General features: G+C 36.4%; 1 protein-coding gene across 1 annotated transcript in view; it reads left to right on the top strand.

Annotated features, from left to right (window-relative positions):
* Positions 1–19159, top strand: part of LOC116427121 (protein amalgam) — a 102016-nt gene extending 82857 nt beyond the window's left edge. Inside the window, exons 2-10 of the mRNA XM_031977103.2 lie at positions 13019–13219; positions 13750–14078; positions 14649–14799; positions 14924–15199; positions 15721–15827; positions 15913–16102; positions 16385–16411; positions 16485–16602; positions 16965–19159. Coding sequence (XP_031832963.1) covers positions 13019–13219; positions 13750–14078; positions 14649–14799; positions 14924–15199; positions 15721–15827; positions 15913–16102; positions 16385–16411; positions 16485–16576 — 1373 coding nt within the window. The 3' untranslated portion in view covers positions 16577–16602; positions 16965–19159. The remainder of the gene's footprint in view (positions 1–13018; positions 13220–13749; positions 14079–14648; positions 14800–14923; positions 15200–15720; positions 15828–15912; positions 16103–16384; positions 16412–16484; positions 16603–16964) is intronic.
* Positions 19160–24424: the final 5265 nt, after the last annotated feature.

Below are 24424 nucleotides of genomic sequence, written 5' to 3'. Positions count from 1 at the left end.
ACTGATTTATTAGGTTTGCCGTATCGGTTTTCACCGATTATCGAGGTGGAGGTCGGACGATCATAATTTCGATGAAACTGGACGTTTCAAATATAGAATGCGAGTATTACCACCGTTTTCTTTAATCGATTTCGTCTGACGTTCATTCAATTGCAACGATTTTCGCCGTTTGTAAAAACAGAGCGAGTAAGAAAACATTTGATGAATTCTGTTTATTCAGCGTTCAAGTAATAAAATATACTTATGATTATATTTTGCTATTAACTTACTATTCTTTTATCTTCCAGGCATCAGAGAAAATACTTTTGAATAGTATGGGAATTAATACGTTGACCGCCATACGAATTTCGAGTTTTTTTTTTATAATAGTTAGTTATTCTTTAGTAACAAAGACAAATCTTGCTAAAGTTAGTTCTTAACGAGTCGGTATCACAGTTCTTGCGTCACACCATTGTCTAGTTGCTTAAGTTATTAAATATTTTTATTCGATATCAGTTCCTTGTTGTAATTATTCGCAAGCAATTTACAAGCTCTAATTACAAATAACCATCGTTGCAGTCGACGTGTTAAATATATCAAACCGTTATTATAATATTTTAATACGCTTTATAATTCGTTTTGTAAAGGACATAAACGTAGGTTTATACTTAGAAAAACAAGAACGGCGAATGTTGATTGTATGTTCATAAAATCCAAGTTTGCTCAAAATAGAAGTACATCGATTTAAACGTCTGCTACAGTCGAATCGCTAAATTGTATTTAAGTCAGTGTCACACGTCAGATCTATTAATAAACGCTTCTTTGCGGGAAGAAGACGAGACAAATATTTAAGTAATGATAAATTTGAATCCGTAGGCTATAAAATTCATAGTGGGTGTCGGTGTGATTTAGTATTTTGGAAAGTTCCTTTCGCAATATTAAAGACTTGCGAAGAGGTCGATTCGTCCGGTCGACACGGTTTATTAAATGCAACTTCAATTTCCTGCGGGTTAAATGGCCTTTTATTTGGCTCGCCGTTTCAGTTGCCAATGTTAATGTTGGTTTCGTTGGCATGTGGAGCAATCGACCTCGCGAAAGTGAAATTCTTTGGTTAAAATGACATGGAGAATAATATTTTAATACATCATAAAGAATGAAACTTCTTTTATGAAATGTACAAGTAGAATTCACCTACAATTACATGCCTATAATGAGCGTGTGAATAGAAAAATTATTGAACTGAAAAAGAATAAATTATTTGTGTGTTATAATGATATATAAACAGAAATATATAATAATATAACGATATATAGGTATAAAAATAAATAGAAAATACTTTTCTTGTGAGAAAAAAATATAAATTGGACAATAGGATACTGTTGTCGTTATTATATGAGAACCGCTGACACAGAGGAATAGAAAAGGTACATTTAGAGCGCGAAAACGAATATGAAAGACTATCATACTCCAGTAACCACAATACGCAATCACGCGAGGAAGTATTGCAGTAGAATTAACTTCTTTAGCGTCTGATTAATATACAACGTACGTGTCGCAATAATTTATTTATATTTTATTTCATTTTCTTTTGGTTATTGCAGTTCACTTGATAATTCAATTGCCACTTTTATCGTATCAGAATGCTGCCGTGACGAAACGCCGTGAGTCTAAGCTTGAATGACTCAAAAGAAAAATATTTACATTATTGCGTGTACGTTTGTTATATTATCATAGCACGATATTACTGAGTTATTGTTCCGGGAATTAAATTGTCGTAACACTTACTCATTAATTATAATTATTACCATCGCATGATCTCAGACCGTATGAATTTATAGATTTCGTAAACGTACGAGGCATAATAGAACAACGATTTCGCTGATAATTCTATATTAAATTACAATTCAACTATACAAATGTTATAAATAACTTGACCATTCATGTTATAAGACAAATTGGGGATGATTAACCCAATAACATGCAATTAAACATCCGATACACTATCTACAACCTATACGAATCAACAATTAGTCCTATTTGGTTATCTAAATGAAACTGACGTTCGATTTCTTGTGGCAAAAACTTTTCATCTATCTACTTACTTACGTATCTACACATGTATTAAATCTATCATAACGCGGATCATTATCATGACAAAAACCAACAATCATTCTACATAACAAACAAATAAGATCTTAGATTACAACGTACACGCCTCAATATACAACAAGAAACAAAGTCCCACCATCAAGGTCCTAATAAACAACAAAAACTATTTTCATGAACACAGCCTTCAACACCTACGACAAGAAAATGAACATTCACTTCCTCCGCGAGTGTTCGTAGCGACGTTTAACATTCAGATTAGGTGCCGGCAACAAAGCCCTAATAGACGATGAAATGATTTCCGCAAATGCAGCCTTCAACAATCACCGACATGAAGAAAAGGAACACCCAAGCACACCGCGGGTATATTTAACATTCAGGATTTATCCTTCGAAGGCTGAGGTTGACAGTACGTTCGATGGATCACGAATGTTGAATGGGTGACGTCAACCCTCGCATTCCCTCACGCCTTAATGGTTATTATTGCTAAGAGGCACGCACTCTTATTCCGAGAGCCGGCCCTCTCGTTTTCACGCACGCCGCGCGTGTACGCGTGTGCGCGTCCGTAAACATCTTTCGCCGTCGCGTCAGTACGCGCGACCGGTGAAATACCACGAAAAGAGGTGGGAGTCGATGATCGTGGGGTCCAAGGAATGCACAACCCGACGTGCACCGTTCGGTGAGCCGTTTTCCTTTGCACACGTGTGCGTACTACGTGTGTGAGTACGCGTACGCACGTGTGTCTGTTGTCCCTGTAGGGATAATAAAACGGGGAGTGCCATTGGCCGAATTGACCCCCGGCGACGCGACACACGGGGCCCTCTTAAAGCCCCCTGCACACGTTGAAACATGTTGCGATGCATCGATTCCAAGGTTTCAGGATACGTGACGTTCTTATTGGCTAAATCGGTTAACCCTTTGTGACACGTGACTCCGAATTCATGGACATTTCTTTGGAAACGTCTGATACTAGGTTTACGGATATTTAACGGTCAGTTTATTCTACTGTTCCTAGAAAAATAGGTGAGGCCTGAATGCAGACATTAAATTCGAACGTGACACTGAAATGCTCGTGGCAGGAAAGATACGTGTTTTAGAATGTAAACGTTGCTTGATACGTATTTGAAATGTGTACGTTTGGGTGACTCATTCGTGTAATCGAAAGTTGGATAACTCATGGTAGAATAATTTACGTTCTATTGTACTTCTGTATCGATGAATCTATATTAAAAGTTTGGCGTCATGAACGCAATGGAAGGATCAGTAAAGTGAATGTACCGATAATGAACTAGTTAAGGCTGTGAGTGTAGTATATTTATAATGTAAATATAAATATTTAATGTCGAGTATTTAATATTAAATATTATTAAGTAATAAATATTAAATATCATGAATATTACTTAAAATTATTAAATAATTAATATTGAATGTCATTAATATTACATATTAAATATTTATACAATAATAACAACTGATTAGGTATTGGTACGTGTAGTGGGATGTAAAAGGAAACAAGGTAATACAGATTCCATGAGATCTGATAGTCGATACCATCCCAACATGTTTCAACGTGTGTAGGAAGCTTAAAACCCAACCGGTGCCCGGCGGTACGTCATGAGGTCACACAGGCGCAATATCGAGACAACACGGTTTCACGAAATGCTGGATATCGGGGACAATGATTTTTAAACGATGTTTCATCACAGCCGCGCACGAAATTTTGTTCGTCCCACAACCATATACGGAACCCGCGGCACGCCTCGCTTTTGAAACTTTTACGCGAGTTCCTTGAACGTTTGATAAGTTTCTCTCTTTTTCTCTGTCTTCTTCTTCTCGGTTTCTCGGGAGTGGAGCCTTGATCGAGTTTGCGGTTACGTCAAGGTGTTTCAAGTGATTTTAAAGAGGATTGCGTCGTTGTTGCGGGAACATTTCTTTTGAAAAGGTTACTTGAAGCAATACTTTCTTGTGTTATTCCATGATTAGATTTATGTTGAAATTTTCGTAGATTTTACAATCTAGTGATTTCTCCTTAGCTTTTCTTTCTTCAAAAAATATTCGCAATTATCTTCGAAATTGTTTTCCTGGTTTCTGAAAATATGTTTTTGTAGACTGCAGAATTTTTATAAACCCTTGAAAATTTCCTTTACGAATATTTTTATACGACTCTATAAATTTCAGTAATTTTCCAATGAAATTTAAGGAACAGTCTATTCAATTATTCAATCTTATATAACTACCGTTGACGAAATCCTGAATTTTGAATGACAAAACCGTGAGGATGTCAAAGTGGACGATCGGAACAACGTCTGCCAATAACGCAGCCGTTCACGAAATCATTGTCATTTAAATGGAAATCCTGGCTCGTCGAATAATCGTTTCGAATTTGCTAGGATTTATAGCTATGAATCATTCGCCACCATATATGATTCAATTAACCCTCAGAAACCTTCGCGGATGACTATCTCGTAAAATGCACCGGGAAGAGTCACTTAGACGTACAAACGTGCTTCACTGCGCTCCGGCACTGATATATTAATCCTGGAATTATTCTCGCCGTTATTGGAATTTTACTGTTGTGAAATTTAAATAATTCTGGAAGATCGATGTGTAGCACGTCTTGAGAATTGTCCAAATGGCGGGTTTCACATTAATACTAAACGTAAAACGCTAAATTTTTCATCAAATTTTAATACCGGTCATTTGAACGGTCGCAGTACGTTTAGTTTTAAAATTTATCTCCTTTATATACCGCTGTTCATCGATTGTTTACTTTCTGCATTTTATTTGTTCACTACTCCCTAGTAAAACGGTTTCGTAGACATCGAATCATTTAATTTAGGAGAATGGGATCTTCCACGGAGACGAATAGGAAGACGTAGCTTAACGATTTCAGTCTCCCCCCTTATCGATCGTGCATTCCTCCCCCATGGAAAACGTTTGTTTGCTACGACAAACCTTCCCTTCCACGAGGGTAGTGTTGCACCGTGGGGGAAAGTCGACGAGTTTACCGTGTTATCGACGTACTCAACGTATTAACAGAAATCAGTTATTATTTTCCATTATCCTGAGAGATATCACCCGTTATCACCTCAACATTGGAAAACTGGAATAATTGGAACATTTATTTCCACTTTACATAACTACGATGGTATTTGGCTGTTTTAAAAATTGTTCAAAATTTATGATATTAATCCTTTGCACTTGAGAATATTTTTCTCAATAAATGTACGTTACTTTCTGATGAAATGTCAATGATATTTCTGACAGGTAAAGAAATATCTCGCATAAACTAAGGGACAACATTATTTTACTTCGATATTCCATGCATTAATACATTATACCAAATTTAATATTGAATTTAAAATTTCGTAATTTTATTGGGCCAAATTCAATAAATGGCAACTGAAAGGCAAATAGTTGATAGGGGTAGTTTTAATCCTCAAAATCTTCCCTATGGATCCATCATTACGTTGGTCACTAATTTTAATTTAATAGGGCGTCGTCAACAGTCAAACGGTTTTCTTTTCGCGGAAGTGAGTCGTAAAATGCCGTTGTTGCTTCTCGATTAAACTGTGAGCGGTTTTTTGTAGTTATACGATGCGTTTCCGCGGACCGAGAGATGATATCGGACGAAACATTAGGTAAACGGTAACCCGTGACCGGTTTCGATGAAAATTCTTAGAAGCCGAGGTAACTATTATCCGCAATGCGACTCCATTCCCTGCAGCCTCCCAGTTGTAATTCGACACTTTACAAAACGCTAGGAATGTTAGTTGTGCCGATAAATCTTAATTGCTTGTTCCTCATAGATACACTGGCGGCTATCGATTGTGATCTCGGAACGAAAGGTTACATTGCGTTGCACGTTCCGTCGGTATCTCGTTTAGATCGCGTTGATTATCGCGCCAATGGATTTCACGGATTTCGTGTTGTATTAATTAGGCGAACCGTGAACGAAACAAATTTCCTTTAATCTCGGATTAGCTTTGAATTCGTGACTCAGCGAATGAAATCCGTTATTAAGCATCGATTACCTTCGCTCAACGATCCTCGCTAACGATAACATATTTCGTAAATCTGAGAAACTGAAAACTTTCGATTGTTAACGGGTAATTCGTATTTTACATTGCGGTTTTAACGATAAACAATTTTTATAGTCTGACTTCTTAATCCTTTGCAGCCGAGAAGCGATTCTCAGTCGCCACTTGATTTGACATACCAGAATTATAAAGTTTTATAGAAGTATAACGTTAATCTTTGTATTTAGTTAGTAACTCATTAGTTAGTTTCAAAGAATATCGCCTATATCTCATTGGAACATGTTGAATATTTCTAGTGAAAACCTTTCGAGTGCAAAGAATTAATATCGGACAAGTAAACGAAATCTGTTATTAAATTGTAAACAAGATTGAACTGCGCGACAATGAGTAATTATAGTATTTAATATCTTTTTTAGGCTACATCTCGTTTTTCTCTAAAAACAGAAATCCTCTTTCTGAAAGGGTTAATCCATTTGGAACATCTCAAATGACCCCTTACAGAAGACGTAAAAGACTGTCCGTTACCACCCCGCAATGCGAGAGTAAAATTACATTTTCCCGCAGTATAAATCGCTTCGCTGTCCGCATCCCCAAGGTAATTACACCCTTTAGCGGCACCCTGACATTTCTCTGGTCGCTAGTAGAACCGCCTTCACCTGATCTTCCCGCTAATTTACAATCTCCCCGTTTGATCTATTGGGGTTGTAGAGGAACCTGCCGTGAAACGGTATACCACGGTAAATACACGTCTTCATCATAGCCGAGACTGGTCACGCACGCATACTTCTTAAGGTACAGTAGGACTTCAATTAACCGAGTCTCTGCTTTCCGCGATCTAGATCGTTCAGAGTTTCCGTTAAATTGGAACTCAATAATTTGGATCCTTAGATTCTACCTCGGAATGTGTATCATTGAATTTTACAAACATCTTTTGAAACATTTTGTTTTAAGTTTCAATTTATTTTGATTATCGGTCTACTACTTAAATTGAATAAGCGAGATTCTACTGTATAACATAAAGAAAGTCCCAATCGCAAATGGAATTACCCAGAATCTGGATTTGTTTTTAAATAATACACAATTGCATCGTTTACAATACTCTTCTAACTGCTGTTCTCAAGATATTCCATAACTCTATGCCTCACCCCTAACTACCACAGTCATTTCCGCCCTGTTTAACACGGACAAATACCAATTCGTGATAAACCACATTTATACAAAACATTTCTATAACAACCAGTTTCGAAGTATCATCAAAATCAGTGAATACCATCTCGATACATCCCGTTGTCAGACAAAAGTTCTCGAAAATGATACGCAGCCATTTAACCTATTAACCACTGAAGATGAGTCACTCTAGCTTCCAATAAACTATCGTTGCATCGCTATTCATCGCTAGGTGTCCTCGAAACATCAGTCGATCAGCAAGTCGACCATCAGCAACTCTACCAACACAAAAACCAGTATCATTTTCACCAGTGCTGCCAATGAAAAAAGACAAATCCCTGAGCCATCGTCTCTTTCAATCATCCTGCATCTCTACATCCGCGTTGGCCACGGCCAGCGTCCAGTCACGTAAGGATAACGCGGCAGCATGACGTGTACCCTCCGAGTGAATCGCGAGCATGAATCGGGTCCCTTTTTTTGGACATGCGGAGTCACAGCGGGATGACATCACCGTCCGCAACGCGTGTGCCTAATGCAAAACGGTTTTGCGGTTTTTCAGGCACGTCCGTTATTCTTTCGTGTTGGCCGGCGCGCGCCGCTTGAATCCCAATAGAAGCCGAGCGACCCGCTCCGGTCGGCCGGAGAAACGCAGCCGAGGAGAGAGAAACGGGAGAATTTTTTCTTCTCTCTCCCAGCTCCCCCTCAATTTTTTCTTTTCTTCTCTCTTCCTCCTATTTCGCAAGACCTCCCTGATGAAGTTACCGCGCCGGCTGGCCAGTTTCTTGCGCCGTACCTTTATTGCATTTACTCGAATGCCTGGTTTATGATGCATTGCGTATTGCCGCTTCTTTCCATTCACCTTGGACATCGCCGAACGTATAGATCGGCTTTCAGATGTCCTTACCTTTTGTCCAGCGAAATGGGACTGCGGGCGGATGAAGAATCGCCGGGTTTTAATGCGCTCGTAACTTCGGCAGCTCGAGGAGAAACGGATCCCCCTGTAGTATACAACGTGCTTTCACGAAAGGTCGCTTTGAATATTCATTCGCGACTACGAATGCTCCTGTGTCTCGGACGATTCGTTTCGCGAACGTTTCCTTATCGTGAAGGGCCACGGTTCTTGGCTTTCTTCGAACGACTTTCCGCGGTGGTACCTTTTACGATTTTCCGTGACACGTTGGGCTTTGAATTTTTATTTTCTTGTCCGCTCCTTTTGTTGGCGGACGCTGTTCGAATCGTTATGATATTCTCGAATATTGCAAGTTGAGATATATACTGCCATATGTCGAGGTGTACGATGGTGACCAATAAAATCCCAATAATGCTCGTGTTCTGAAGATTGAATGTTGGCAAAAAGAGGATAGTGTCTTGGTTTAACTTTGAAAGGGTGAATAATTTTCGTGTTTATTAATCTTCGTTTAAAAGCATCGTAAGCAGGCTGGATCGGTATAATAAGGACAAGAGTTTGAAAGGGATCATGTATGAAAAGAAAATGTAAATATCCCAGGGATGAGTATTGCAGTGCCATACAAACTTCCACCGAAACTTCCAGCTAACTAACTACTTGCACGATTGATATCTCACGCTGAAAACACCAAAAATATTTTCCACTACTATAGTCGCAGGGATAACGTACATTTACTACTTCCCCGAGGATCGTTCCTGATTAAATATCGCAAAATTAATTAGACGCTGACGCAGTCGCCGATTAAACTCCACTGCAAGTAGCTGGAATCGATGTTCGAAATGAATTTAAAGGCCAGGTGGTTGAAGTCGATACTCAAAATCGTTTTAAAGCCGCCGCAGCTGAATAACGATCGTAATCCCGCGGGCGCTGTATACAGTTTCCACGGCGAGCGCCGGAAAACTCGTTTTTCTCGGAAAACATAACACGAATCCAACCGAACGACGAAAATTCACGAGTCGATTCTTGCACCATATAACTGACTAATCTTTTTAAATCGAAATAAATAGAAAATAAGGTGAATTTAGGGAGCAATGGCTAATCAGTTAAGGTTATATAAATATAAGTACTTAATATCTAATATAAATATTTCGATTTAAATATTAAATATATAAATATTTAAATATATGATATATAATGTTTATGTAGAAGTATGTTTATATTTATAATATAAGTACGCTGCCTTCATAGTTTTAATTAATTAGTTATTGGTACAAGTACCTCGCACAAACGGTTGAAAGCTAGACGATTGAAATTGATATGCAAATTCGATTTAAATCCATCGCGTCGCGATGAGGATTGTAATCCTGCAGGAATTACGTTCAATTTCCGCAGTGAACGCCGGCAGCTGGGCGCGTTTCCCTCGAGGAAACTTAATTTCACTCGAACATGCGAGCTAGGAGAAGGATCGGCCGGGAAGTGTCCATGGTGAGAGTAAATTGAACAATGGGACACCGTGGCGACTTTTCTAGGTCGTCGCCAGGGGAGTCCGCCACCCGATATCCTTAACCGCGGCTCGCAAGCTAAGTAGAAACTGAACTATCGGCACGTAGTGGTCAGCCATTAACCTAGATTCACGGGTCACTCTCGGGCTTAACCCTCTGGGGACAAATGTCGGCATTTTGAAGACGATTAACTTTCATACTAGATACTAGACACTAGACACTAGACACTAGACACTAGATACTAGATACTAGATACTAGATACTAGATAGGAAAGAAAGTATGTACAAAAATTTGTATCTCGTATATTTAGAAACTCTATATATAATTTAGCTTCCTCCACTGAAGGTTTTAAATATTCTAAAAACTTCCTGTCCTTAAAGGATTAAACGTATCTCGCATTCGGTGACGCGACGTTGAAACGCTTCCTTCCACGAGCTAGTTTCTTGAATAAATATTTTCGCCAGACTCGAACGCCTTAATGACGTTAGGCTCGTTACAAACATCTGAAGTAGAAACTAATGGATTGGGCAAAAAGTTTTGCCCTTCCTCTCGAACAAGGTTAATGACTATGTTTATTGCACTGAATTTAGATTTACATTTCCAACGTTAAATATCGTCCCGTTGTTTGCGATGTTTTATGTCCAAAACTTGAAATTAAAAATAAACATCAGAATTATTCGTTCCCTTAACGACAGGGTAATAACTATTTGTTTCTGTCATCAATATTTAACCTTTAAGGTAAATGCAGAATTATCGCTGGTACAGATTTCTTGTTTCTTCGAGCAATCTATTCACGTTGAAAAACGTTCCAGTCTACACAGCTGAAGGAAAGATTACGCTGCGAAAAGTGTCTCAAGTATCGCAGTTAACGTTTACGCTTTCCGAATTTATGCGAATTTAAAAAGACCGACATTATATAAATTTCCATTTCTTCGTTAATGCCTCCAATAAACGGGAAAGAGAATAAAGCAGCGTTAAGGTCCACTAAACCCCGCGTTTTATAACTCGCAAGCATTTTTATTCTAAATAGTCCGCGTATAAAACTGTTAGATCAAACTATTTTACAACATTACCCGGCTCCATAAAACCAGCAGGTGTCCTAATACTTTTCCCAGCCGCTCCAAATACCTGTTACGTTCGATCGACTTTAATATCACAACTAAACTCGCTCAACGTACACCTAAATTACAATCCCCTATTTCAGAACCAGCCTGTCCCCGGGAACCTTCCACGCCGGCAAACCAGAATTTAATCTCATCGCCGACACGTTATCGACGCGAAACAAAGGGTTGCAAACGTTTCAAAGCGCGCGGTAATTCAGTCTGCCTTCGAATTCAGCCGGACCTTATCAAAAGCCTGCTCTAAATCTGAAAATCTCGAACAGGGCCAGCGCCGACCACCGACCCCTCGTGGTCTAGCATGAAACGGCGCAGGGAAGTTGCGATAAAGAGGACGCTCGTAATTTCGAGCCGGTCTTCAATTTTCCCTCTTTTTTTCCTCGATATGGGTCAGATCGCGTGTCCAACGGGAAGAGTTCATAACGAAATCAGAAGAAAGTCGGACGACGGCGCGTCCTTCCGGTGACAAGTGGTTGTCCGAGAGCGGCCCGCCCCTCGAACCCTTGGCAATCCATATTTTTTCGCTAATAAGGGCGTGGCTTCTGGTTAAAATCGAACGTCGCCAGGTATACAGGGTGCGTCGAAACGTACGAACGGTTGCAAGCTGATTCCTCCTGAAAAGATAAAAGAATAGATGACAATAAGATAAAAGAATAGATGCACAATAAGGCTTTCAGAAAATCGAGTTCAAATATCACTTGAATCTAATAAAGGTCAACATAATTGTATGCAAACAAAATAGTAATAGTTACTCCACGAATTTGATTCATCTGAGATGTAGCAAATTTTCAAATTCGATTTTCTAGTTAACGAAGTGTCGAATGAAAATATTGTATTCTGTACGGTTTTGTTATTTTTTCGTGAGGAGTCACCATGTTGTTGCTTGCACGTGTTATTTTGGGACACTCTGTATAACGACCGGACACACGAGGTCGGCGTGCCAGAAAACGGGGTAAACTGGGTGTAGACACGCGGCCGAGGGTGTGGACCTCTTATTTCGTTCGTTCTAGCGTTTCGTAACCCCTCCCCGCGGTTCCTTTGTTCGGCCGGAACCGTTCCGGCGAGAACTGTGCGCGGCTCTCGCGTGAAAGCGCGGCGAACGAGTGGAAAAGCATTGTCGGGAAGACCGGAGCACGCGGGGGCCACATATTATTAGAAAACGATGTGCTTACATACGCTGCCCTGAAATTAAGCGCATGTCGTGTACTAGAAATCTAATTTCGACCTCGTTCCGCCTCGCCTCTCCCTGCTGTCAGGCCGTCCCGAGGAGTAATTTGTGGATTTAGAAGAAAGTGCCTTCTATTGATCAATGTAATTGAATTGGATTAAAGCGACTAAACGAATGTGGAAGGTATAGAATGAGCGGTCGAATACACATTCCGATTTGAGACGTTAGTTGATTTGAGGGTTCAAATTAGGAAGTTTCTAGAAAATTGATTATTTGCTTTTCGTGCAATACGTTTTTGAGAAACTGCAGGAACAATACTGTGTTATACGAATCGATTAGTTTACTGTACTGGATTAATGAAAGTAGCACGAAGAGTCTTTATTCTTATTTGTAACTATTACTGTAGAAAACAAGCTATAATAATTAATCCTTTGCAGTTAGGCAAAATTGAAAATTTGGAAGTTTGGAAGTTTGAAAGTTTGAAAGTTTGAAAGTTTGAAAGTTTGAAAGTTTGGAAGTTTGAAGGTTTGAAGGTTTGAAGGTTTGAAGGTTTGAACGCTTAAAAGTTTGAAAGTTTGAAAGTTTAAAAGTTTAAAAGTTTAAAAGTTTGAAAGTTTAAAAGCTTGAAGCTTCGAAAGTTCAAAAGTTTGACAATTTCAAACCTCTCTTGCAAATTATTAACAACAAAACAATTCCAACGAGCGTAGTTATGAAAGAAATCAGAGAACAAGAGGTTCGAATATTGAATATCGATTCGATTAATTGAATCTTTTCCGAGGATCCGGTCGCATCGTTCCCGGGTTACCCGTGTCCCGTGTTCGTACAGAAATTCCTCCCTTTCCACGTCGTCTTATGCTAATAAGCCGCGGCGCGAGAGTCACGGTCGCCGCGAATTCGAGGGGTTTCGCTGAAAGTGAACGTTACACCAACCGCGGCGTAATGGAACGTGACCGGCGATATCTCCGGTGTGTTTTCACCGAACCGCGCGAACCGCTGTTAATTAAACGTGACGGGATTCCTTTTGTTCCAGCCTGGTGCAAGCCGACGAAGAGCTCCGAGAGCGAGGATTACCACGACGACGATCCACCTCCCGATTACGAGAGCGAACCGATCGAGGATGACGACGAACCTGGAACCAGCACAGAACCGCCGCAGATCCTGTCCAAGCCAAAAGTGATACACGCAAAGAACGGATCCACGGTTTCGTTGCCGTGTATCGTGAAAAATACAGGTAAGTGTTTTTAACCCTTTGCACTCCGAATTCCTCTTGCATTTTCTTCTCGGTACTTGAAGTCACATAAATTTCAAAAACTGCACGAGTCAACCACTCAACACATTTCGAGAAAATCAATTTTTATTTTCATCTTTATTCATTCATTCATTATATATTTTATTGATTCCTGCTGCAAGTATTGACTACACATAATGCAAGAAATAGCATAACATAGGTAACAAGCGGAAACAAATCCATAGAAGTGACCTAGCACAAGACTTAACGTGTCAATTGTAAATACTACAACAATAATAGTGATAAAAATAATAAAATGATTTTTACCGCCATATACACGACATTCGACACAGTAAGTAAAAGTGCTATGCCGTTTATATGACGGCATTGGTCCGTTAAGGGTTAATATGCATACATAAGTACATCGTATTGCGACATAATATCAGATAATATTATTATTACATAGTATAATTGCTTTAATAGGGAATATTAATATGTAATTCATTGTTTTTCATTTGCCACGTATATTTCAGAAAACGTGGCCGTCTCGTGGAAACGAAACAATGAAACCCTGTACTACGACTCGTTCGCCGTGACGAACGACACGAGAAGGATCGTTCGACTGCAGAACAACTCCTTGGTGATCCACAACGTCACTGTGAACGACATGTCCGACAATTACGAATGTAGTATTCTCGAAAAACCGGCCATTACTATTAGGCACAGGCTGATAATCGACGTTGACACGTCACCAATTCGCGTAACACCCGGAAGCACGGTGCAAGTCACAGCCGGTGAAAAGCTCGTCCTCGGTTGCATGACTACGATGCAACCTCCACCGAAAATAAAATGGTACCGCAAGGTGAGACAATATCGTGCTATTGTGAATACGAGAAGTTAAGCATTCTTTGATAGAATAGTATAGAACAATTATAGAAAAGTGAACAATTACAGATACCCATGTGAATTTAAAGTTTGATAGTTGAATCTTCAAAGTAGAAACAAGTAAATTTTAACAATAAGGAAGTAAATTCTTCAATGATCTCCAAGAACAATTTTACACATGTGCCATTATGAATAGTTAACCCTTTACATTCGAAAGCCTTTCACTAGAAATATTCATCGTCCTTTAACGAGCAATAGATGACATTTCTTAGAACCAGCTTAAAGAGAAATCGTCCATAAATAAAAGAAGAAAGTTATTTTATTTCAATATTTCATACATTCATGTATTATACAAATTTTAATATTAAATATCAAACTTTATAGTTTTGTCGTGTCAAATCAAGTAACGATCGAAGGTCGCCTTTCAAGAGTGTAAATGGTTAAAATTCATGTTCTTCTCCCGAAACAATGAAATGAAATTTCTCCCTTACGGATGACCTAAAACTGGCAATTTTAACCGACGGACCTCCTTTTTCGTTGAATACAGATAAAGAAATCGCTGGTTTTGAACGATGGTATGCCAACCAACCACCTGACGATCAAGAACGTGACCAGGCACAACAGCGGCGAGTATTATTGCTTGGCGGAGGACGGCTCGGAGAGGCCGCCCGTGCAAGTCATATCGGTCGTCGTCAATTGTAAGCAGACCCGAAGTCTTTGGCCCAGTATTGCTTTACGACTGTGGTCCATGCCGTCTCTATATTTAGCCATGTTCCACAAACGAGTGAATCAAACACGAACACCGCGTATTTGTTTTCATAGATCCTCCTGAAATAGAGGTGGAAAGGGATTCGGTGCACACTGGACTCCACGTCGAGTCGAATCTGACGTGCAAGGTTTACGCACATCCGGCGGCTAGGGTGCGCTGGTTCAAGAACCAGAAAGAGATCCAGCCGGAGCCGCGGAGGATAGAGCTGAAAACAGTGAAGCCGCTATACACGCTGAAAATCGCGGACACCAAAGAGCAGGATCTCGGCGAATACAAGTGTGTCGCGGAGAACAAATTTGGACAGGCTGAAAAGTCGATTGTCCTTACCGGTAATTGTCTTGCTTTTCATAGCTTCTCCTATATCCTCGTTCTGTTTCTAACCGCTGCGTCAGTGCAATAATAAAAGTAGATTAAAAAATAATGAACCACTCAACTAAGTATTTTTTCAACACGTCCACTATCACGATGGTCATCAATGACCGAAACTTCCAAATTGCTACAGTTACGACAAAGATTAATGTCGAATAAAGGTATTTAACACTAAAACTACCATGTGGGTCAAAATGACCCGTTCCTTACGTCTTCTTTCGCAATTATCAAAAATGTAACAAATGATTCTCAAAAATGGTTGAAGAAACTGTTTTTCATAATACACAAACACTGTTCGGTAGTTGTAGTGTTAATAACAGAAATGACTAGGTAATAGTGTAACGTAAGAACTTTAATAAACATATTTGAGTCTAAACTCAACCGGAATACGCTTGAAATATGAGATACGTTATGTCATCCAGTAAAATTAATTCTCTTTGTAATCAGAGTATTTATTAAATCTGAAATTCTTACTGTTCAGGTTCGCCATCCGAAGCACGGATAGAAAGCGGTGGGGCGGCCAAGACTAATAGAGGTTTAATCCTAAGATGGCGACTGGACAGTTTCTCGCCTATCACCGAATATGTTGTAAGCTTAACGTTTCTTGTTTCTTTCTTATAAGGAATTGTTTAGGAGAAGCTTTTCGTTACTATTGAATATTGAATTTCTATAGTTGAAGTACCGTCGTAAAGGAGAAACCAATTGGATCATTCTGAAACCGACAGTAACGAACGGCAAGGGCATTGAATTTACGGTGGAACACGAGATCGAAGAACTTCAGCCGGGATCGTATGAAGCGACTCTCGAAGCTAGAAACGAATACGGATGGTCTCAACCCTCGAAACCGTACATATTTATGGGAGGTATGACAACATCATTATAAATATTTGATATATGAAAAAGTATGCCAGAAATCTCAGCTAAATATCTTTATTTTTAACAATATGATAATTATGGTTTATGATAGGACAAGAATTAAGGATGGAAATCTTTCTTTATTTTACGATATGATTCTCTCGAAAGTATTGAAATATTCAAATCTATAGATACGTTGCTATTTTTTTTAATAATGAATGAAGCATAAGTAATAACGTTAATGAGTAAAATAATCTTATTAATTTTCTTCTTTTTCTGTCACTTTATAGAAGAAGTAATCGAGGAAGCTGAAAATGGTAAATATCTAACATAAAGTAATTTATTTTAACAAGTAAACGTACATGTCGTATAAATTAATCATATTTGCAGTTCAAGGACAAAAAGCTGCTGCATCTCAACCCACGTTAGCCTTGGCAACATTACTCCTAGTCATCTCGTCCTGTGCCTTTACAAGTCTGTAATTTACTGAACTTCTTAAACTATGTAGGTGAGTATCTATTTCCTTTTCCTCATTTTATATGTGAAATATATTGTTTAACGCTAGAACCATCGTATCCCTAAGAATGACTGCTGTCAGTTTTCCTATTTTCCAATTATTGACATCTCAAAAACGTTAAATATCCGAAATAACTTTGCAAACAAATAGTTTGACTTGAATACTGTAATGAATATATGAAGAATATAAATTACATTCGTATTGAATAAATAAAATAAATATATATTCAAAATAAAATATTCAATAAATTAAATCAAAGAATATAATTATAAACTGTTTAACTTATTTGTTAAATAGGCAAATGCCTACTTCATTTAAGTTGCAAAAGTAATGTCTCATAATAAACTTTTCAGGTAATTTGCTGCAGCCAAAGCGAACACCAGCGGATGCAATGGTGGGTTTAGTGAAGCAAGAATGTCTAGGAGATCCGAATGCCATTAGTGTATTATATTTTTCGAAAAAAGTCAATTAGTTAGGCGTATTTTAAATAAATAACTCAACACAGTATATCGATGAAAAGGAAAGTCAGTATTCTTGCCTGTTGTTTGAACGGTGTCCAACAACGGCACAAAACAGAAAGCCGCGATACCACGTGTTCCAGGAACAACAAACACGAATACCCCCCCCCCCCCATTCTTCCATTATTCTTGAAAGAAATTGTTTACAAACACGAAGAAACATATCCCACAATTCCGAAAGAAGCGACGGCAATTCTCGACGCGCGAATTTAAACAAAAAAATGAAACGCAGAGCGTGCGAGAATCAACTCTCCTAGATGTTCTGTTATGTATTACAAAAAGAAAGAAAAAAGAAGAGCATTTTAATTGTGCCCTAAATCGGGAGTAACTATAAGGGATAGTGTACTTTAAAATATATTTATATATATATATATTATATATATATATATAATATATACATATATATACGTATACATAATATAGTATTCACTGTACATGTATAAGTTCAGAGATACATGATTATTATTATAATTTATTTTTGTATGCTTAAGATTACTAGATCCGTGTTCTATGATGTTGCTTAGTGCCATGTACGTTGGGTTTCATTCTTCCGCGGACCTGTACAAAAAAAGTAAAAAGAAGGAAAGAAAGGAAACGGCACTGAATAAATTATACCCCGTGAACGAGCGGGCATGTAGGTACCTAATGTGTAATAGCAAAGAAATAATGTTACTGATGTACACCGTTACAATTTGCGTAGCGGACCGACGAGAATTCGTAAATTAAAAGCACATAACGTCAACACATATTAGAAGAATTGCTACCCACAAGGGGGAGGAAATCTATTGATTATTCTTGAGTTCATCAAAGACCCTCTCTTATCATGTTACTTGTTCTCTCCGTCTCTTTATGTTCTATATAGAAATGAGATTTATTCATGGCAAGAAGCGGAATGGGCAATGTGATCTTAAGAAGTTAATGGAATTGATTAATTTGAAATGAATCAATGGAACCTGAATATTAGATACTTATGCAGAAACATTTTGTCAAACAATTTTTATTAGACTGCAAATGTTTATACGAAGAAAGGTCATTAAAGATTAATTGGCAAAAATTGAAATGAAAATAATTTGTTATTTTGTACTTCAAATAAAATAGAGACTTCATTAAAGGTTACTGAACATTTTATTATACTGAGTTTTACACAATATAATATAAATGTCAGGTTCCGAGTTAATGTCTTCTTCTGGAGACATTTTGTATAGAAGTTTATCTAAGATGACAACTATAACTTTTATGTAATTGGAATTCTTATATCAAGTCGAATAATGATCAAATATTTTGACTGTCTCCGATTTCTTCCTCTAGTATGTGCTTTTAATTGAAACGATTGTAACATTTTTATTTGCCTTTAGCATACGATGCAATGCATGGATTACGAATGATTGTTGCGAATGTGTGGGACTGTGTGATGTATCGTTTCCAAAATAGCTTACTAGCTTTAGTACCGATACACGTCGTTTTAATGAGTTACAATGATCGTTACAAGCAATAGAACTAAACAATCAGTTGTACAAAAAAGATGAAACAATTCGCTCCGTGAAATGATGTGCGCCATGTGAACGTTAATTGTAGTAGTTTTCAGTCACGCTTACTTCGATGTTTGACCGACGACACCATTTCTTTTTGTATAGCGTTCGTTGCATTTATTCATTTGATAATAATTCGGTTGCTCCGACTATTCGCACCGAGGAAATGCATTGTCACTGTCCGATCGGCTAGTTTTAGGACAATTACAGAAGAGAAGCCGCATTATTGATGTGTATATTAAACAAAGTATTTGCTTTACACAGGATTGCAAATCACATGTGTTAAATACTATTTGCTTAAATGTGAAACTATATCGAAGAGTTCGAAACGAACGGATAATCGTCAATGTATAGAAATCGTTAATTCGAGTCCATACAGTTCTGTACAAAGAATATGGCCGCGTACAATAATGCAATCTAATGTAAAGTGCATACGATGCTAACGAAAATTATATTAATCGTAAAAGTTATAAATCGTTGAAATAAATACATTATAACATACATTGTTTGCAATTTCACCAAATAAATCCGTGATATCCTCGTATTTCTTAATTATACCTTCATAATTGAAGACAGAACAAGAAAAAAATTCGCCTGTTAGCGGATGTATTTACACTAAATCAAAAATAAAGATTTCATTAAGTGTCTATTGTTTCCGTTTAATAACTTTCTCTAATTTCTATATATTTTACATACTATTTAATTAAATGGTTATAGAAAATTCTTCGATAAATTATATACACCAATAGTTTTTATTTTAATAACTGAAATTTTGACAAATAAAATTGAAATTTAATATACATTTTTATTTAAACTATAATGTTTCTAACAAAATTGTTAAACATTCAGAATTAAAATGTATAACATATTTTTAGGTATTATTTTGCAACTCACCGATCGTTATCACATTCCAGTCATTGTTCCGTAGAAATGAAAAGTAAGTTTGCCATGGATGGCTACTGGTCAGCACCGTTCAGCATTAATTACAACTGGTAAACAGTGTGTATCATTGTCCGACACTATTCAATGAAGTCCAATAATGTCCAGCAATGCGTCAGAGTTTCAGTAGTTGCCTAGGAGACGAGAGAGGAGAGAGCTGCTCCGCAAATGATAATTCACGGTGAATTAATAGTGAAATTTCGAAATCTTTATCGCTGTTTCCCATTTTTCGTTCTTTATCGGTGATACTCGGCGACTTTCGGCCCTACTCGTTAGTGGTCCCCACTATAATTACTTTTGGATATTTAAGTATTGGAATACGTCCATAATAAAAATCACGACTGCCGAGCGCATCAAACTGCTCGAATTAACCGACGATGGGTCACGGTCAATGCAAAAATATTTGATTTTGTACGCACTAACCATTGGAATCAATATTCTATTAACATTTATGTAACCTTCGTTGAAATTGTAATATAACAGAAACTGAATTTAATATTCACCGCAGTTGACAGTCACTATTACAATTTATTTAACGCTCATTGAATTTTAATTTAATACCAATAGTATTTAATATTCATCAAAATTAGTATTCTGTTACAATGTATTTAAGCTTTATTGAAGTTTTATTATAACATGAACTGAATTTAATATTCACAAAAATTTGAACAAGTAATGGAAAATAGAAATTTGCAAATCTGAGAATTTTCATATTTGCTCGACTAAAGAAAGCATTCAAGCTTTTGCTGATTTTTAATATATTTTGATATTTTTTCTTTACGTTTTTGTTGTTTCGCGAGATGTACCATTGTTTTTTGGCACATGTCTCACAAAAAATGTTTCCTTACAAAGTTTGCACGTGTACCATAAATGTACACGTGGCACGGAAAGTGTTAAAGAGTTATTGTCGTATTAATTTCATTATGAACTATATTTTTGGACTTGAGTTTTCTAAGCAGAACTTTAATGAAACTGACTACACTTTTCTCAGAATTTTAAAGTTATTATTTTAAGTTGTGTACAGTGTCCCAGGAATGGAGCCCGTTCACGTGGGCGGCCCACGTAGGGATCCGCTTTGATTTTATTGTTATTTTCTTTTAAGCTTAAAACTAATTTATCGACTACGTGATGGTACTTAGGAAGCTAACTTATCAATTACGCAATATGTCCGCAGACGTACCCTTAGAACTAACTTATCGACTACGCAATGGTGCTTGGGGAACTAACTTGTCAACTGTGGAAAATGTCCACAGACTGTCCACTGTCCTATCTCTTGTCGATAACCATATCGCCTGCAGCGTTACCAACATAGCACAGGCAATTTTGCTACTTGCTTAAACATTTCTGCGTAAGTAACGCTGTGATTCTTTTCCGACCACATTCATCAATAATTTCTAGAAAATGCATTTATATATTTGTGCTTGACAGAAATAATTCTGACAGAAAGTTCAGTATTTAATTTTCTACAAGAGTGTATATTTGAATAAAGTCTAATTTAACTCTATATTCGCTATTGTATATTAAAAGAATTAAATATTCATTAAAGCAGTTACGTTAAGTATCTTATTAGTTTTTATATTAAAACTGCGCCATTGTTAATACAATCCTCTCAGTTACCATGAAAGAACGTTATAAAATTGATGTTGAAAATGATTAGTTTTGGAGATTGTTCGATTTCAATATCTAATTTCATAAATTCTAGTCCCATAATCTCGGTAAATAATATGACACTTACGACAAACGAACTAGTGAAGAAAATTAACTTTTTTTTAAATATTCAAAATGATTCTTATCAACTGCAATATATTTTTGTTTTTAATAAATGAACGACTAGACGCATTGCATATGTCCCTGACGCCAAACAGTTGAATTATAAACTCTGATGATTTCACTTCTTCGAATCAGTGTCGCTTAGAAATTCATTACGATGAATTTTGGTTGGAGATTGTTGGGGATTTCATCATTTCTGTGAAAAAGTGATATTGTATAATGTCGCAAGGAAGCAAAAATGGGTGTATCACCGGAAAATTAGAATGTATCAAAACAGTTGAGCACCATTTCATCACCGTTACACTGATCCTAAGTCACAAAAAGATTGTACATAATAAGAGAATTTGTTAAATCGATAATTGAAATTAAAATATTCCGTAGACTAATAATTTTCTGACGTAAGTAGTAGAGAGTAACACAAACTGTAACGTTTAATACATTAAAAACGATACGGTTCTATTTAAAAAGAAAAACACCGATAACCTTGGACTCTTAAATATGGTCTTCAAACCAATTTTTTACTAATCACAATTTCAGCAACTTTAAAACATTTATTTCATCGAAACTTTTCCTATAATAAAATGCAAGTGAGTCATTTTCATTGTTCGAGTTAAATGCGACACTTTGTAAGTAATCAACGAAAGATAAGGATATATATGAAAATAAGATAAACTTAAGTACTTACTTCAAGGAATATTTGAGATCTCCGATCAAGGATGTGCATACATTGGTCATGTAATTATTAATAAATATAGGTATTCCATTATTAAGCAAATAAATTCCTAAACCTATAATCAATTGTATTTATAAGAGCAAATGTACGTGGCCAAAGGATTCTATTTGGATAAAATTCAGTCGATCAAATCTTTTAACACTATTTTTATTGAAGTTATCCGAAGGCACCTTTCAAAATATTAACTTAAAATTGTTTTCTGAGATTAATTATTGCATCAAAATATTTTTCTTCAATTAATCTTTGTTATGACGATTATAAAATTAGTACATATAACTAAATTTTATGTTAAGTTAAAATTTTAAATGAAAACTTTTGGTACCTTCGGCAAAAATGGTATTAACGGAAAAACAGTAATGAATGCAAACAAATGTTGACTGCATCATAGTTCACAATGGAAATTACTCGTTCGTCAGGAAAAATGGAAATTGGGTGACTCTTAATAAACGCCGATGAGTGTACCGGCAACTCAGTTGGTGAAGGGTCACACGAGCTGTGAACTGTGATTCATACTCCATGGCAGAAACCATCTTCCTCTAAATCTGGGAAGCAAATACGATCCCAAACTCGAGATACAAAAACGGTAGACCGTTCGCCAAAAATACTATGACGAAGAGCAAACAATAATGCATACGTTATGAACTTCTGCAGAAATTTATATTCGCAATGATTTGTTTACAAAAACACAAATTAATTACGACTTATTTCTCAACAGCCTTATGAGCTTATAAATTAAAAAATTATTTTAATTTACAAACCCAATCTTTTCACTGTAACCTACTCAAAATGAAAATATAAAATGTGAGCTGTTTTTATTCAAATTTAGTAAAGTTTTTATTAATTCGACTCACAGAAACAGAAAATAATTTGTAGGCTTTATTATTTTCTTTTTTATCAAAGTTATGAATGTCAAAAGTGCATCGAAATACACAATTATATAATCTAGAAGTATGTAAAAAACAGATAATCTAATTAAACTTATGTAAAGAATAAAGAATGACGTAGGTAAAACAGAAGACTACGTTTAAAAAGCGAAGTATGAGATATAAATAGCGAATGTATAATTAATGATGTATGAGATATATAATTAGGTACATATGTAATTAATAAACAATACTGCGCTGTTAATAGAAACGCTGAGTACACGTTTTTAAATTCTCGCAACATATTCCAGAAATCATTTTCAATCAACATTTCTCAGAAACCTTTACTCGACATATCCTCAAAGGCAAAGTTTCAAGAATAGTATGATATTCTATTTATCAGTTCACTTCTTTCTTAAAGAAATCAATATACAGTATAATATTCTTTACAATATCATTTTTATGTAACTATAAAACCATACATCGAAATTCAAATGTAGGACATCGTATTTACTTACATCGAATACTTACACGTATTCGTATGATTATGTAAAAGGTTTTGTTGATCCATTCTTACGTAAAATCTTTCACCCGAATATTATTTACATACGGAGTCAAGTAAGTACAAAGTTGATGTTTTGCTACTTTACACTTCTACATATATTTTGCATTTGCGAATTTTTATGTTACAAAAGGCCATCTAAGATGTTAAAGTGAAACGCGAACATTTACTTCTTACTTACCGCTGTAAAATTGTTCATAGGTGTATGATAATTATAAATATGTTTTTAATTCTTTTTTATGAAACATAAATTAAAATTGAAGAATTCATTCAAAAATACGTAATTGGACAATCGTGTGTTATCGCTTTATTTCATCTATCTTGTCATCTATCACTGTGGAATAAAATATAAAGAGAAGTGTACAGATTATAAATAACTTCAAGCTATTGGATTCCCTCCAAGTCTTTCCATAGTATTATTATATAATAATTAAGATAAATACTTTTTCTTACATTGAATATGTTCATATATGTCTAGTTTAAATTTAGTTTTCATATGATTCTTGCATATAACGGAACAGTAATAATAAAGAGAATCACGAGTCTAAATACCAGAGATGGGCAAACTTCCTTATCTAGATAAGGGCTTTCGAATAACGAACAATAGATAAGAAAGTATTTGATCACTTCTCGTTCAATAATCACAAGGATTGTAAGTCGAACAACACTTCTGTTCTCATCGTTCAATCGATTTAATTACACTTCTATATATACTTCTTTTCTTTATTTGTGCCTCTCAAATTTTCTTTATTGTTAAGATAAATAGACTAGAATTTGAACTACATTGTTGTCAACGTTCACTAATTATCGACAAGACTTAAATATTTAAATACTTCTAATTCCTACAAGAGTCTGATACTTAATATCGAATTTTATATATAAAAAATTTAATAATTACA

Source organism: Nomia melanderi, chromosome 6 (genome assembly GCF_051020985.1).
Source record: "Nomia melanderi isolate GNS246 chromosome 6, iyNomMela1, whole genome shotgun sequence".
In the NCBI taxonomy this organism is placed as follows: domain Eukaryota; kingdom Metazoa; phylum Arthropoda; class Insecta; order Hymenoptera; family Halictidae; genus Nomia; species Nomia melanderi.
The sequence above is the reverse complement of the archived record's forward strand: the minus strand, read 5'-3'. Positions and strand labels throughout refer to the sequence as shown.